Below are 11,434 nucleotides of genomic sequence, written 5' to 3'. Positions count from 1 at the left end.
AATTAAAAAAACAAAAAGAAAAACACATACATATACATCAGTATAAATCTAAAGTACTATCTTTTACAGCACCCAGAAGATTTTCTTCTCTTTTTTTTTGACCCACTGGCCTAGTTGATAGTGAGTAGTAAGTTAGGGTGCTAACAGAAAAGTTTCTCTGAAAGAATAGCCAAATGGGTCGTCCTTCTATCGCTACCCAAAAAAAAAAGCATATAATTCTCTTTACAAAGTACATGATAGAATTTGTGTGTGTGTGTGGTGAAGTAGAAAACATTTGCCATTTTAACCTTTTGTGTGTGTATGTAATTTGGTTGCAAATTTGCAAAGCAAATTTGTTTTACACTCAACAGGTCATACGTATTTTGTACATGGCATCGATTATAGTCCCTACAATGGAATAGCTCCCCTCCCACCTCCTCCCTGTAATTGCCCCTTCCCTGTGTCCTTACCTATGCATTCCTACCTGTCTAGCTTTCCCCCTATGCAAATGCTGCCCTTCTGATCTCTTACAGTGACTGTTGTCCTAGAGGTACATCTCCCTGGGGTAGTTGTTCACCCACAACAGTGAATCCAGTTCCAGGCCTGAAGGGGTCACTGAGGGTTTCGCCAACCTCTATCTGACCAGTAATTCTGGTCATTTTTGTGTTTTTTAATGTTGTTCCACATTTTTCTTCCCTCTGTATCCGGGATCTCCTGTTTTGATCTCATTCCAAGTGGTTGGCATTGGTAGCCGGGCATCATCTAGTTCTTCTGGGCTTAGGGTCATGTAGGCCACCGTTGGTCCCTTGGACTAATGGTTTCCGTATGTCTTTGATTTTTCTTTACTCTTCTTTGCTCCATGCGAGAAGAGACTAGTAGTTGCAACTTAGATGGCTGCTTGTAAGTTTTTAAGATCCTGGTCACCACTTATCAAAGTAGGTTGTAGAATAATATTTTTTGTATCGTGTTGTGCCAATTAAGCTTGATGTCCCGAGCCCACAGGCCTGGCAACTCACACCCTCAAGGTGCTTAGTTGTGCTAAGAAGTTAGCTTAACCTTGTCCCGTTTTAGTTCTATAATGTATATTTTTTATATATATACAAGTACACATGTAGAAATATCAATGAAATCTATCTATAAACCAAATTGATTCTGACTCATAATGACCCATTGGGTTTCCAAGGCAGTAAGTTTTTAGGTTAGTAGAATGCCTCATCTTCCTCTCATGGAGCAGCTGATGTATTTGAACCACCAACCTTCTGGTTAGCAGGCAAATGCCTTACCCACTACCCCACCAGCACTCCTTAAATCTGTAGTCATGAGTATATTCCCATTCACCTGTCCACACTTGCTTTTCTCACCTGTGTATCCACGCATAAACTACTGTTTGTTGTTACTGATATTAATTCAACCATTTGTTATGTGTATAATTCACTGACATTCTTTACATTCCCCATATTAGATAACTATCACCACTATCCAATGCTTGAAGTATTTTGGTGTGCAATATTAACTTTAATTTAAACTTCTTAGAAGAAAAAAGTCAGTATTCAAATTGTTTTAGAGAAATATGAGAAGTCATGCCATCAGTCAGCACCCTCCTCCTTCCAGCCCCACTTTTATTTATTTATGGCACTAATTTTTCTCATTTGTTTGTTGCATTTGATAACTAAATACAAGCTCTGTATGAGCTGGAACTTGTGTTTGTCCTATTAACATTTGTTTCTAGATTAGTGCCAGATACAAAGTAAGTGCTCAGAAAGGATAAGATGGCTGAATGAATGAATGCATTTAGCTTTCTTAAGCTCTGCCTACTTGACTTTTATGGTAATAGGAGTATTTCACATGGAATATAATCTCATTAATCTTGGTGCATTTCAGACTGCTGCACTTCGAGCTGTAGGCAACATTGTTACTGGAACTGATGAGCAAACACAAGTAGTTTTGAATTGTGATGCTCTTTCACACTTTCCAGCACTTCTGACACATCCCAAAGAGAAAATTAATAAAGTAAGTATTTAATTCTATTTAACAAATAGCACATAAAAATATCAGCAGTTTTAATTTGTAAAATTAGAATCTGAGAACTATCTATAATATTGCTAGTTAATATAAGCTGAAATTTAGACTTAAATACACCGTAAAATATCTCACTATTTATAACATGGATTAGTGTATGATTTTCCATATAAAAAACAAGCCACTTATAAAGTGCTAATTTGGCTCTTTTGGAAATGATGAAATAGAGATAATTGGGTGTTGAATGTTGTTTGATTGGAATTTTTTAATAAATATTTTGAGTAATTCTTAGTCTAAGTTTAATATCGTATGTAATAATGTGAGAGTGTGTGTGTGTGTGTGTGTGTATACATGCTAGGAGGCTATGGAAAGGGGGCACTGACTGGTGATGCTGATATTGGAGTGCATCTGAGGCTGTTGTAGAAATACATGGGTACACATTACAACATTGCCAATGATTATAACCCAAGAACAGCTCACCTGACTGGCCTAGCACCCTAAATTCTCTAACAGGTTCATTAAACATGGTCCTGTGATCTGATCCACTAGAGCCTAGTGTACATTAGCTAATACTAATATTTTTTGGAGTAAAACTTGATTACTAGTTTCAAAATATAGAGAATATAATTTCCCTTTAGTAAATCACTAAATTTAACAGATTTTTAGAGTTGGTGAATTATCTTACATTAAATGTTGGGTCTACATTTCCAGTGGAATTGTTGTTTTGGTGTGCATTTGTTATCTATGAAATTTATCAAAAGGTGTTGTGGTTTTTTGTTTTATTTTTAAAGTTATCAAACTCTTGGAACCAAACTATTATCTTGGCAAAAGTGACACTTCTGTGGTATACAAAAAAAACCAAACTCACTGCCATCGAGTCAGATCCGACTCATAGCGACCCCTCCTTGGGTTTACCAGATGGTATCACTACGGAAATAGATTGCCCAACCTTCCTTCCGAGGAGTGGCTGGTGGGTTTGAACCGCCAGCCTTCTGATTAGCAGTCAAATGCCTTAGGCACTATGCCACCAGAGCTCCCTTTTGTGATATAAGGGGTAGCACATAAAGATCATTAAAGTAGACCAATAAAGGAGTCACACATTTGATTTCATTTTAGCTCTGGAGGGAAATGATGTAGGATGATGATTATCAAAATAAGTATACTAAAACAACCACTGTTTTCATTTTTCATACCTCCCATTGTCATGGACAGTTGAGATATATATCTGCTTTGGCTAGGACTTTTGATCAGATTAGAATAAAGCACATTATGGAGGAAGAAATATTTCTCATATACAACAGTTTTTTTTAAGACTTGAATTGATTGGTTGTTCTTTAATTCCTTAGTATTTGCTCAGCCAAGCTTGTTTTGAGTCAATAGACAGTTTTTGAGAACACTGCTTTCAAGAATTCTTTAGAATTCTGTAGTTTATCATAAATTTATTCTAAGAAAATGTAGAAAGGAGGCAATAGAGGAATTAAGATTCTTAAATTTTTTAATGTGGAACTGATTCTATAATAAAACTAATTGGACAGTATAGTCAATGTATTTTCTTTTAGCTCAAAAGCAGACTTTATTTTTTAATGAGGAATATTGAAGGGATCTTGTTCTACAGGAAGCAGTGTGGTTCCTCTCTAACATCACCGCAGGAAATCAGCAACAGGTTCAGGCAGTAATTGATGCCAACCTCGTACCAATGATAATACACCTTTTGGATAAGGTAAGAAAGTCATCTTATATGTATCTGAGTAAGAGGTAGGGATTTAAATCTAACAAATTAGATGAATATATATTTTTTTGTTTATTTAATAAAGACCCATAGAAGTAGGACAGATACTAAAATATTAAAATTTTGAACCTAGGAATGTTTCATATATGAGAAACACTTGTTTTTAGAAATCCCTGGCCCATCTCCTATGTAGTGCTTTAACCAAACATGCCTTTATTTTGAGATTTATTAGAAAATCAATATTACTGCTACTAATAATATTTATTTAGTGTTCTAAGCACTGAAACCACATTTAATACTATAACCCTATAGTATAATAGGGTTAACAGAAGTGCAGCCATCCCCTACTTCCACCTACCTTCTGGACCAGCAGGAATTCCATCCCAGTCTGTGTGCTCTGACAGAGGCTGGGTGTCCTGCCACATGCCCCTCAGAATTGTTTTTCTGTTTGTTATTACTCTTTTTTTCTTCCTTTTTATTTTTTTCTTTCTTTTTCCCTTCCTAGGTTCTAGTTTTTGCTTTTTTTCTCTCTTTCCTTTTCCTGGTTCCCATCTTTTTTGTTGTTGTTGTTCTTCCTATCACTTGTTTTTCTTTTTGCAGTTTTGTCTTTTTTTTTTTTTTTTTTTTTTTTTTTTTTTTTTTTTTTTTTTTTTTTTTTTCATTATTATTCTTTTCTTATCACCCCCTCCCCAGGTACTGTGAGGTTTGTTTGTTTTTTTTCCTATTTATATTTCTTTTGTCTTTTTAAAGTACTTAAATATATCTTCTCATTTATTGCCATTCCTTTATTTTGGCAATTGTTCCTGTGTGTTTATGCAGTTTTTTGTTCTCTTGTGTTTATACTTTTTTGGTGTTTTTTATTGTTGTTTTTGTCTGAGTGGGAGATAGCAACTATGCCTATATGACCCAGCAATACCCGCACCCCTTGCAGCCCATCTACTGAATAAGGGCCACTACTGGCTTCTGCACCAACTGGCCAACGACAGACGACAGCCAGTACGAGCCCGACTTACCCTTAACTGCTCTTCACGGACAGCTAACAGAGATCTGTGTACCCACTTTCATTTCTCTGTCACATCCACCAGGAGACAGGTGGGGAGTGCATAAGTGCTGCCAGCTAGTGAATTAGAGGAGCACAGTACCCTGCTTACTCAGATATATCAAAACAAAACAAAGGAAAAAAAATCTTGGGTGAATCATACCAATATATAATCACCAATTAAATATAAATTCTACAACATTATAATATCATATTCTTTGTCTAAAGAGACCATCAGAACCCACAACAGCAAACAAAAACCAACCATTAACACACACGGTGACATAACCCATAAACCAACTCAGTTATGGAAGTATTCCAAGTAAAATAAGCTTGTTGTTGCTGTTGTTATGTGCCGTCGAGTCGACCCCCGACTCATAGCGACCCCTCCTTGGGTTTCCGAGGCAGTATCACTACGGAAGTAGGATTGCCCAACCTTCCTTCCGAGGAGTGGCTGGTGGGTTTGAACCGCCAGCCTTCTGGTTAGCAGTCAAGTGCTTTAGCCACTATGCTACCAGAGCTCCTAAATAAGCTTATAAGACTGTAAACGGAGAATGAGACATGTCAGTGGCAAATGAGGACAACTATAAAGCAAAAAGAGGGAAAAAAGAGTGTAGTTACAGAACTTCTACATGGTGAGAAAGTCAAGACAGCTGGGAGATAGAACATAGTGTTCCGAACTTGGGAAGAAAATTATAAATCACCGGATAACCTCAAAGAAAAATAATAAACCTTCACATCAAAATAAAAAAGAAAACACAAATATTTAGCAGATACTAAAACAATAGCAATGACGGAAATGATAACATGATTCATAAACAAAATGAGCTCAGCTCAGAAAATTATATGCAATAAAGAAATCAGTAGCACCACAAAAAACACATAACAAAATGACAACAACAAATTTTTACTTGTCAGTAATTACAATGAACATAAATAAATTAAAAGAACCACTCGAGAGGGAGCATTGCAGACTGGGTAAGAAAGATAACCAGTAAGTATACTGTCTAAGACACACCTTAGAGAAAAAAACAAAAACAGACTAAAAAGCAAAGGTTGGAAAACATATATCAAACAAATGGCAATCAAAAAAGAGCAGGAGTAGCAATACTAATTTATGATAAAATTGACTTTAAGACAAAAACCACCATAAGAGACAAGGAAGGACATTATATAATGATTAATCAATCTTTTGATTGATTGAGCAAGAGGACATAACCAAATTAAATCTACATAAAGTATATGTAATTGAAACCACATTTAATATTATAACCCTATGAGTTTAGATACTACTGTTATAACCTTATTTTACAGGTGAAGAAAACTGTAGTAAGTAAAGTGCCCAAGATCAAACAGCTAAGTAAACGTGCTATTTACCATGTGCTGTATCATCTCTCATACTCTTAACATTTGCAAAACAGGCAGTTTTTGATGTCACAATCACAGTGTGAGTTTTTCTGAACATTGATCTGTAATAAAAGAGAACACATCTCTCTATCTTATCCTATGTGTTTCCTATAAACTGATGGTGGAGGCTAATTTCCTAGAAACTTTGGATCAGCTTTGGTTTATTTTTTTTAAAACAAGAATACTTTATGCACTACTCTGTACTTCTTAATGATTTACATCAGGAAGCACATACTATTTATCCTACGTCTAGAGATAAAAGATTAGTGTGGGTTCAAGTATTATCACTCTACTCAAGCTAATTAAAAATTATCCGTCAGTCATTCTCCAAATAATTTTTAGCAACCATTGATTATCATTGCCTAGATGTGTTATTTTATTAAGAGTTGTAAAATTGGTGACTTTCTAATTTTGTCATTCTTTATGTATTAGCCATAATTCTTCAATAAGGAAGAATTCTTCAATAGGGAAGGCAAGAAAATTGCTTGATCTTTTTAAAATTATTATTAATCATTTTTTAGAATGACATGGCTTCCTAGCAACCTTGAAATGTTACCAGAGTAATTTTTTTTAGTGTCATTAGAAAAGTATGGATTTTTATGTATTTGATAAGTTTTTATCCATATAGTTGTTACTCTTTTTGACTCTCTTTGTCCCTGACCAATGGAAACCTTTTATAGTTGATGCCTGTATGTTTTTGACATCGCCCCAGTACTTTTTGAGAGTTTCCTACTGGGATATGACACATCCCAGGCTTACCTTACACATTTTCTGACCTAGGACTGGCATAAGGTCATGAACATGAGAATTCATAAGAAATGTATCATGAATAAAAGGTAGGAAGCTTTCAAAGATTACTTGTTATTTAGGATAACAAGGTTTTTATTTTCACTTTGATTTTATATTTGTATCTTTTATGTCAAAAAAGTATGAACATATTTACTTACTTTCCTTGTGATATATTGATATACTTACATACGTACACATATATAAAATATATGAAAATAACAAGACCAACATTACCACTAGCACATGTCTACTGAATGAAGTTTTAAGATTTCTTTGAGGTTCTTTTTGCCTTTAGAGTATATTCCACCAGTAATACACTTGAAAATATTGTGTCACTTGAAATTACTCTTTTATGTGTGATAAGCCACCAACGTGGTACTTGAATAGGTTTATTTTTTTCTGTTTTTTATTTTCTGGGATTACTTTTTTATTTTAATCTATTTAATTTTTTAAAAAATTATATAATGTACTTATATGATTCCCAAGTAAAAAATATGTACCTTGTTTTCAAGGTATTTATACAGAGGTCTGGATTCCATTTCTGCTCCTTCCTGCCTATTCTCTCCCTTCCTTTACAGATAGTTTGTGTGTGTGTGTGTTTGTGTGTGTGTTTTAGCTTCTGTTCATCCTTCCATTGTTTCTTTTTAAAAATACAAGTAAATGTATATGCTTATTCCCATTTCCACCCTTTCTTACATAGAAAGTAGCAAATTGTGTATTCTTCTTGCATTGCCTTTTTTTTTTCTTTTTGACTGTATCATGAAGTCACTTCCATAGCACTATATAGGGAACTTCTCTCTTCATTTTAGTTATGGCTCCATGGTCCTCTGTTGTTTGAATGTACTGTCGTTTATTCAAGCATTCCTTTATTGATGACATACAGGAAATTTCCAGTGTCTTGCTATTAAGCATTCTTTGAAGAGTAGCTTATAGATAGATTTTTTTCAAGTTTTGCCAGATTATATTTAGGGTTACTGGATCAAAGGATAGACATGTGTATATAAATTTTTCTATAGGATACAAATTCCTCTCTTTAAGTTTTGTACCCTTTTATCAGTCTGATAAATAAGAAAGAATAGCCTAAGTATAGTTTTAATTTACATTTCTCTTATATTTGATTTTTGCTGTTGTTAGTTTTGTCAAGTTGATTCCAGCTAATAGAAACCCCATGTATGCAGAGTAGAACTACTCTGTAAGGCTTTCAAGGCTGTGCTTTTCTAAAGCAGATATCCAGGCCTCTCTTCCAAGGCACCTCTGGGTCAGTTCAAACCATCAACCTTCTGATTAGTAGTCAAGCCACCCAAGAACTCCTAATATTTAATAGCTCTTTATTACCTCATTAGGTAGGTTTACCATAATTAGCCTTCTATTTCCCTATTGTTAAGAATCTTAGTTGCTTTTACTTTTTGGGAATAGTGGTGCTGCTCTGACCATATGTAGAAAGATGCAATACTACTTTATTTAAATTATTTTCTCACAGATTCTCAAAGATGAGATCACTAAGTCATATTTTTAAATGATTGTTAAATATATCTTGTGGATTTGTATTGAAAAGGCAATCTGTGAGTAACATCATAGTCTCATCTTTCTTAAAAATTAAAGAGGATACTTTAACTTGAAATTCCTTTGATTATAGTAAAATTGTATATTTCTCTATATTTTTCAATAACAGTATCGAGTCAGTTGATTGCCAGAAGACCTCACAAAAATGAGGTCTCCAGTTGTATAGGGTAGATTGAGTGTAGTTCAAAGACTAATTATATATAACTTATGTTTGCATATATAAAGGCTAGAAAGAAACCTAGGGAAATCAAAAATTGAGAAATCATTTCAGAAAACCTTAGTCCAGTTTGGCATGTGTTATAATTTTTAGCCATTTGCTTTGCTTTTACAGGGGGATTTTGGCACTCAGAAAGAAGCTGCTTGGGCCATAAGTAACTTAACCATTAGTGGAAGGAAAGATCAAGTAAGTTCAGCTTTTTTTATTTCTAAAATTGATAAAATAGCAACAGAGCTAATTCTAAGATTTAGACTTAAGTAAATCATAAAACAATAGCAAGGTAAACACATCCTGTGATTTCCCTCTTTGCCATATGAAAGGATCACCTTGAGTTATGTTCCATAGAAGAAGTATATTCTCTTTCCAGCTTCTTGGGCTACAAAAATTTTCTAACCTAGGGTAAGACCCAAGGCTCTTACAGTAAGTGTTGGTTTTTTGCTTACTTTTTTTTTTTTTTTTTCCTTTAATAACAGTATTAAAAAGGAACAGGACTTTTTAATTTTACTATGGTAGAATGAGACTGCCTAACAAACGAACAAAAATTTACCGGCAGCAAACCAAACAAGGAACTAAATTTGGCCAGATGGCTGGGGTAAGAACTAGGGTGAAGCATGGCATAAAATGTAAAGAGGTACTCATTCTTAGGGTCATACAGGGGACAAAGCTTAACATTATGGCAGCCGGCAAAGGAAAAAGTTTTAAGGAACCCAGATCTGTTTCACAGAGCTAGTAAAAGAAAAAAAAAAGATGAATTTGGAGCTTAGAGACAGTACATTGATTAACTATCAGAAAGAAGCTAATAGTGAGGGCTGAATCCACATAGATATGAATGTAGAGCTGAATATAAATGTAATTCTTGGAAATAAAATTTATAACATCATTAAAATGATAGAAAAATTCTGTAAACACACTAGAGTAAGGAATTAAAAGGTAGGTGGCATGCAAGAGTACTAATTGTTCTTATCTGTTACAGCAGTGAACCAGTAGAGTCTGTCAAATTGAACCATTGTAGTTTTTAAAAAATAATTTTCAGCTGCTCAACTGATTTCATAATCTCTCAATCTTGCAGGAGAAAGGATCTTGAAGACGGAAATATTCTTTGTGGCAAAGAAATGTTTAATATGACATTCAGATTCCTTTATTTTTATTTTGGCTTCACTTTATAAATTCAAGAAAAATAAACTTAGCTGCATTTTCAAAAGAAAAAGATTTAATTAATACGTAGTCTAACTTAATAACATAAGATGAGGTCATGTTTCTGTCCTCAAAATTTTAAAATCAAAATTACTTCAGTGGGATAACATGGTACACAAACCTAAATTTACTTACATTTATTATGTCACGGTGTTTTTATTCTTCAGGTGGCCTACCTTATCCAACAAAATGTTATCCCACCTTTTTGCAACTTGCTGACTGTAAAAGATGCACAAGTTGTGCAAGTAGTACTCGATGGACTAAGTAATATATTAAAAATGGCTGAAGATGAGGCAGAAACCATAGCCAATCTTATAGAAGAATGTGGAGGTAAGTTTATTACAAGCTAACTTAACTACCTTTATTTTCTGACTAATGTAGCAGATTTCTTTATTTTTCCTAGATAAACAAGAAAATGGTATTCTGTGTTCTTTATGTATAGCTCCTACTCAGTTTTTTGCATATGGTTAGGTAATTGATATGCTGCTGTGTATTGAACAGGCGCTGTGCTAAGGTACTGAAGAGTGGTAAACAAGGCACAGTCCTTGCCCTTAATCTAGTCATGGAGATAAGCATGAACTGATTGAATGTGCTAATTACCCTAATATAAATGTACAGCGAAATGGGATACCTAATCCATCCTGGTAGAATAAGGAAGTGACACCTGAGCTGGAGTTTGAGAGATGAATACATGTTAATAATGTAGAAAGGGATGATAGGTATCCCAGGCAAAGATAAGAGCATGAGCAAAGGCTGAGGTGAGAGATAGCATTCAGCAACTTGTAAGTAGTTCAGTGTTGCTGAATCACAAAGTGTGGTATAGAAACTACCAAGACATGAGGCTGGATAAATAGACAGTAACCAGACTCTTAACAAAATCTTAAAAACTTTGTGGCATAGCTGATATTTTATTTTGTAGAGCAGTAGTTCTAAATCCGTCTGTATCAGAACCATCTGGATTGTCAATAGCAAATATTAGCTACAATTCAGAATATGACAGAGAGAGAGAACATGGGAATCCAGTGTAGCTGTGGAACAGAATATGAATGTTACCAGTCTTGATAAATATTAAAGATATTTCTGACATGTTGAGAAGGGAATGAAAGGAACAAGAACTGTAAGAGTAGGAAAAGCGGTGTCTTAACTTTTCTTTGTGGAGGAGTCAAGAGGAATGAAAATTAATATAATAATAAATAAGTATCATAAAGCTAATAAAGTGATGACTTAGAAGAACAAAAAAGAATAACTATCAAGTTAGGATCAGGAGATAAAGAGTTAAGTACCAGAAAAAATTTAAAACTGGCATAGTTAATAATTATTATTGCTACTTAGGGTTTTTTTTAATCATACAAACATAACTTAATTATTAAAATGTCTTTATATGTCAAAATCAACCTATGAAAGACTGAACATTGTGAAAATGTCAGTTCTACCCAAAGCAATCTATACATTCAGTGCAATCCCAATCCAGATCCCATCAACATTCTTTAGGGATACG

The 11,434-nt window shown here is 34.2% G+C and overlaps 1 protein-coding gene and 1 non-coding gene across 2 annotated transcripts in view; both read left to right on the top strand.

Moving 5' to 3' along the window:
* Positions 1 to 11,434, top strand: part of KPNA4 (karyopherin subunit alpha 4) — a 106,513-nt gene that overhangs the window by 88,759 nt on the left and 6,320 nt on the right. The window contains exons 12-15 of the mRNA XM_007948765.2: positions 1,861 to 1,989; positions 3,614 to 3,718; positions 8,857 to 8,928; positions 10,104 to 10,266. Of these exons, the coding sequence (XP_007946956.1) occupies positions 1,861 to 1,989; positions 3,614 to 3,718; positions 8,857 to 8,928; positions 10,104 to 10,266 (469 nt within the window). The remainder of the gene's footprint in view (positions 1 to 1,860; positions 1,990 to 3,613; positions 3,719 to 8,856; positions 8,929 to 10,103; positions 10,267 to 11,434) is intronic.
* Positions 2,209 to 2,544, top strand: LOC122150758. Its single transcript, XR_006163839.1, has one exon.

The sequence above is a fragment of the Orycteropus afer genome, unplaced genomic scaffold (genome assembly GCF_000298275.1).
Source record: "Orycteropus afer afer isolate SDZICR_OR568_19922 unplaced genomic scaffold, OryAfe1.0 scaffold00223, whole genome shotgun sequence".
In the NCBI taxonomy this organism is placed as follows: Eukaryota; Metazoa; Chordata; class Mammalia; order Tubulidentata; family Orycteropodidae; genus Orycteropus; species Orycteropus afer.
Note: the sequence above shows the minus strand (reverse complement) of the source record. Positions and strands in the feature narration are given on the sequence as shown.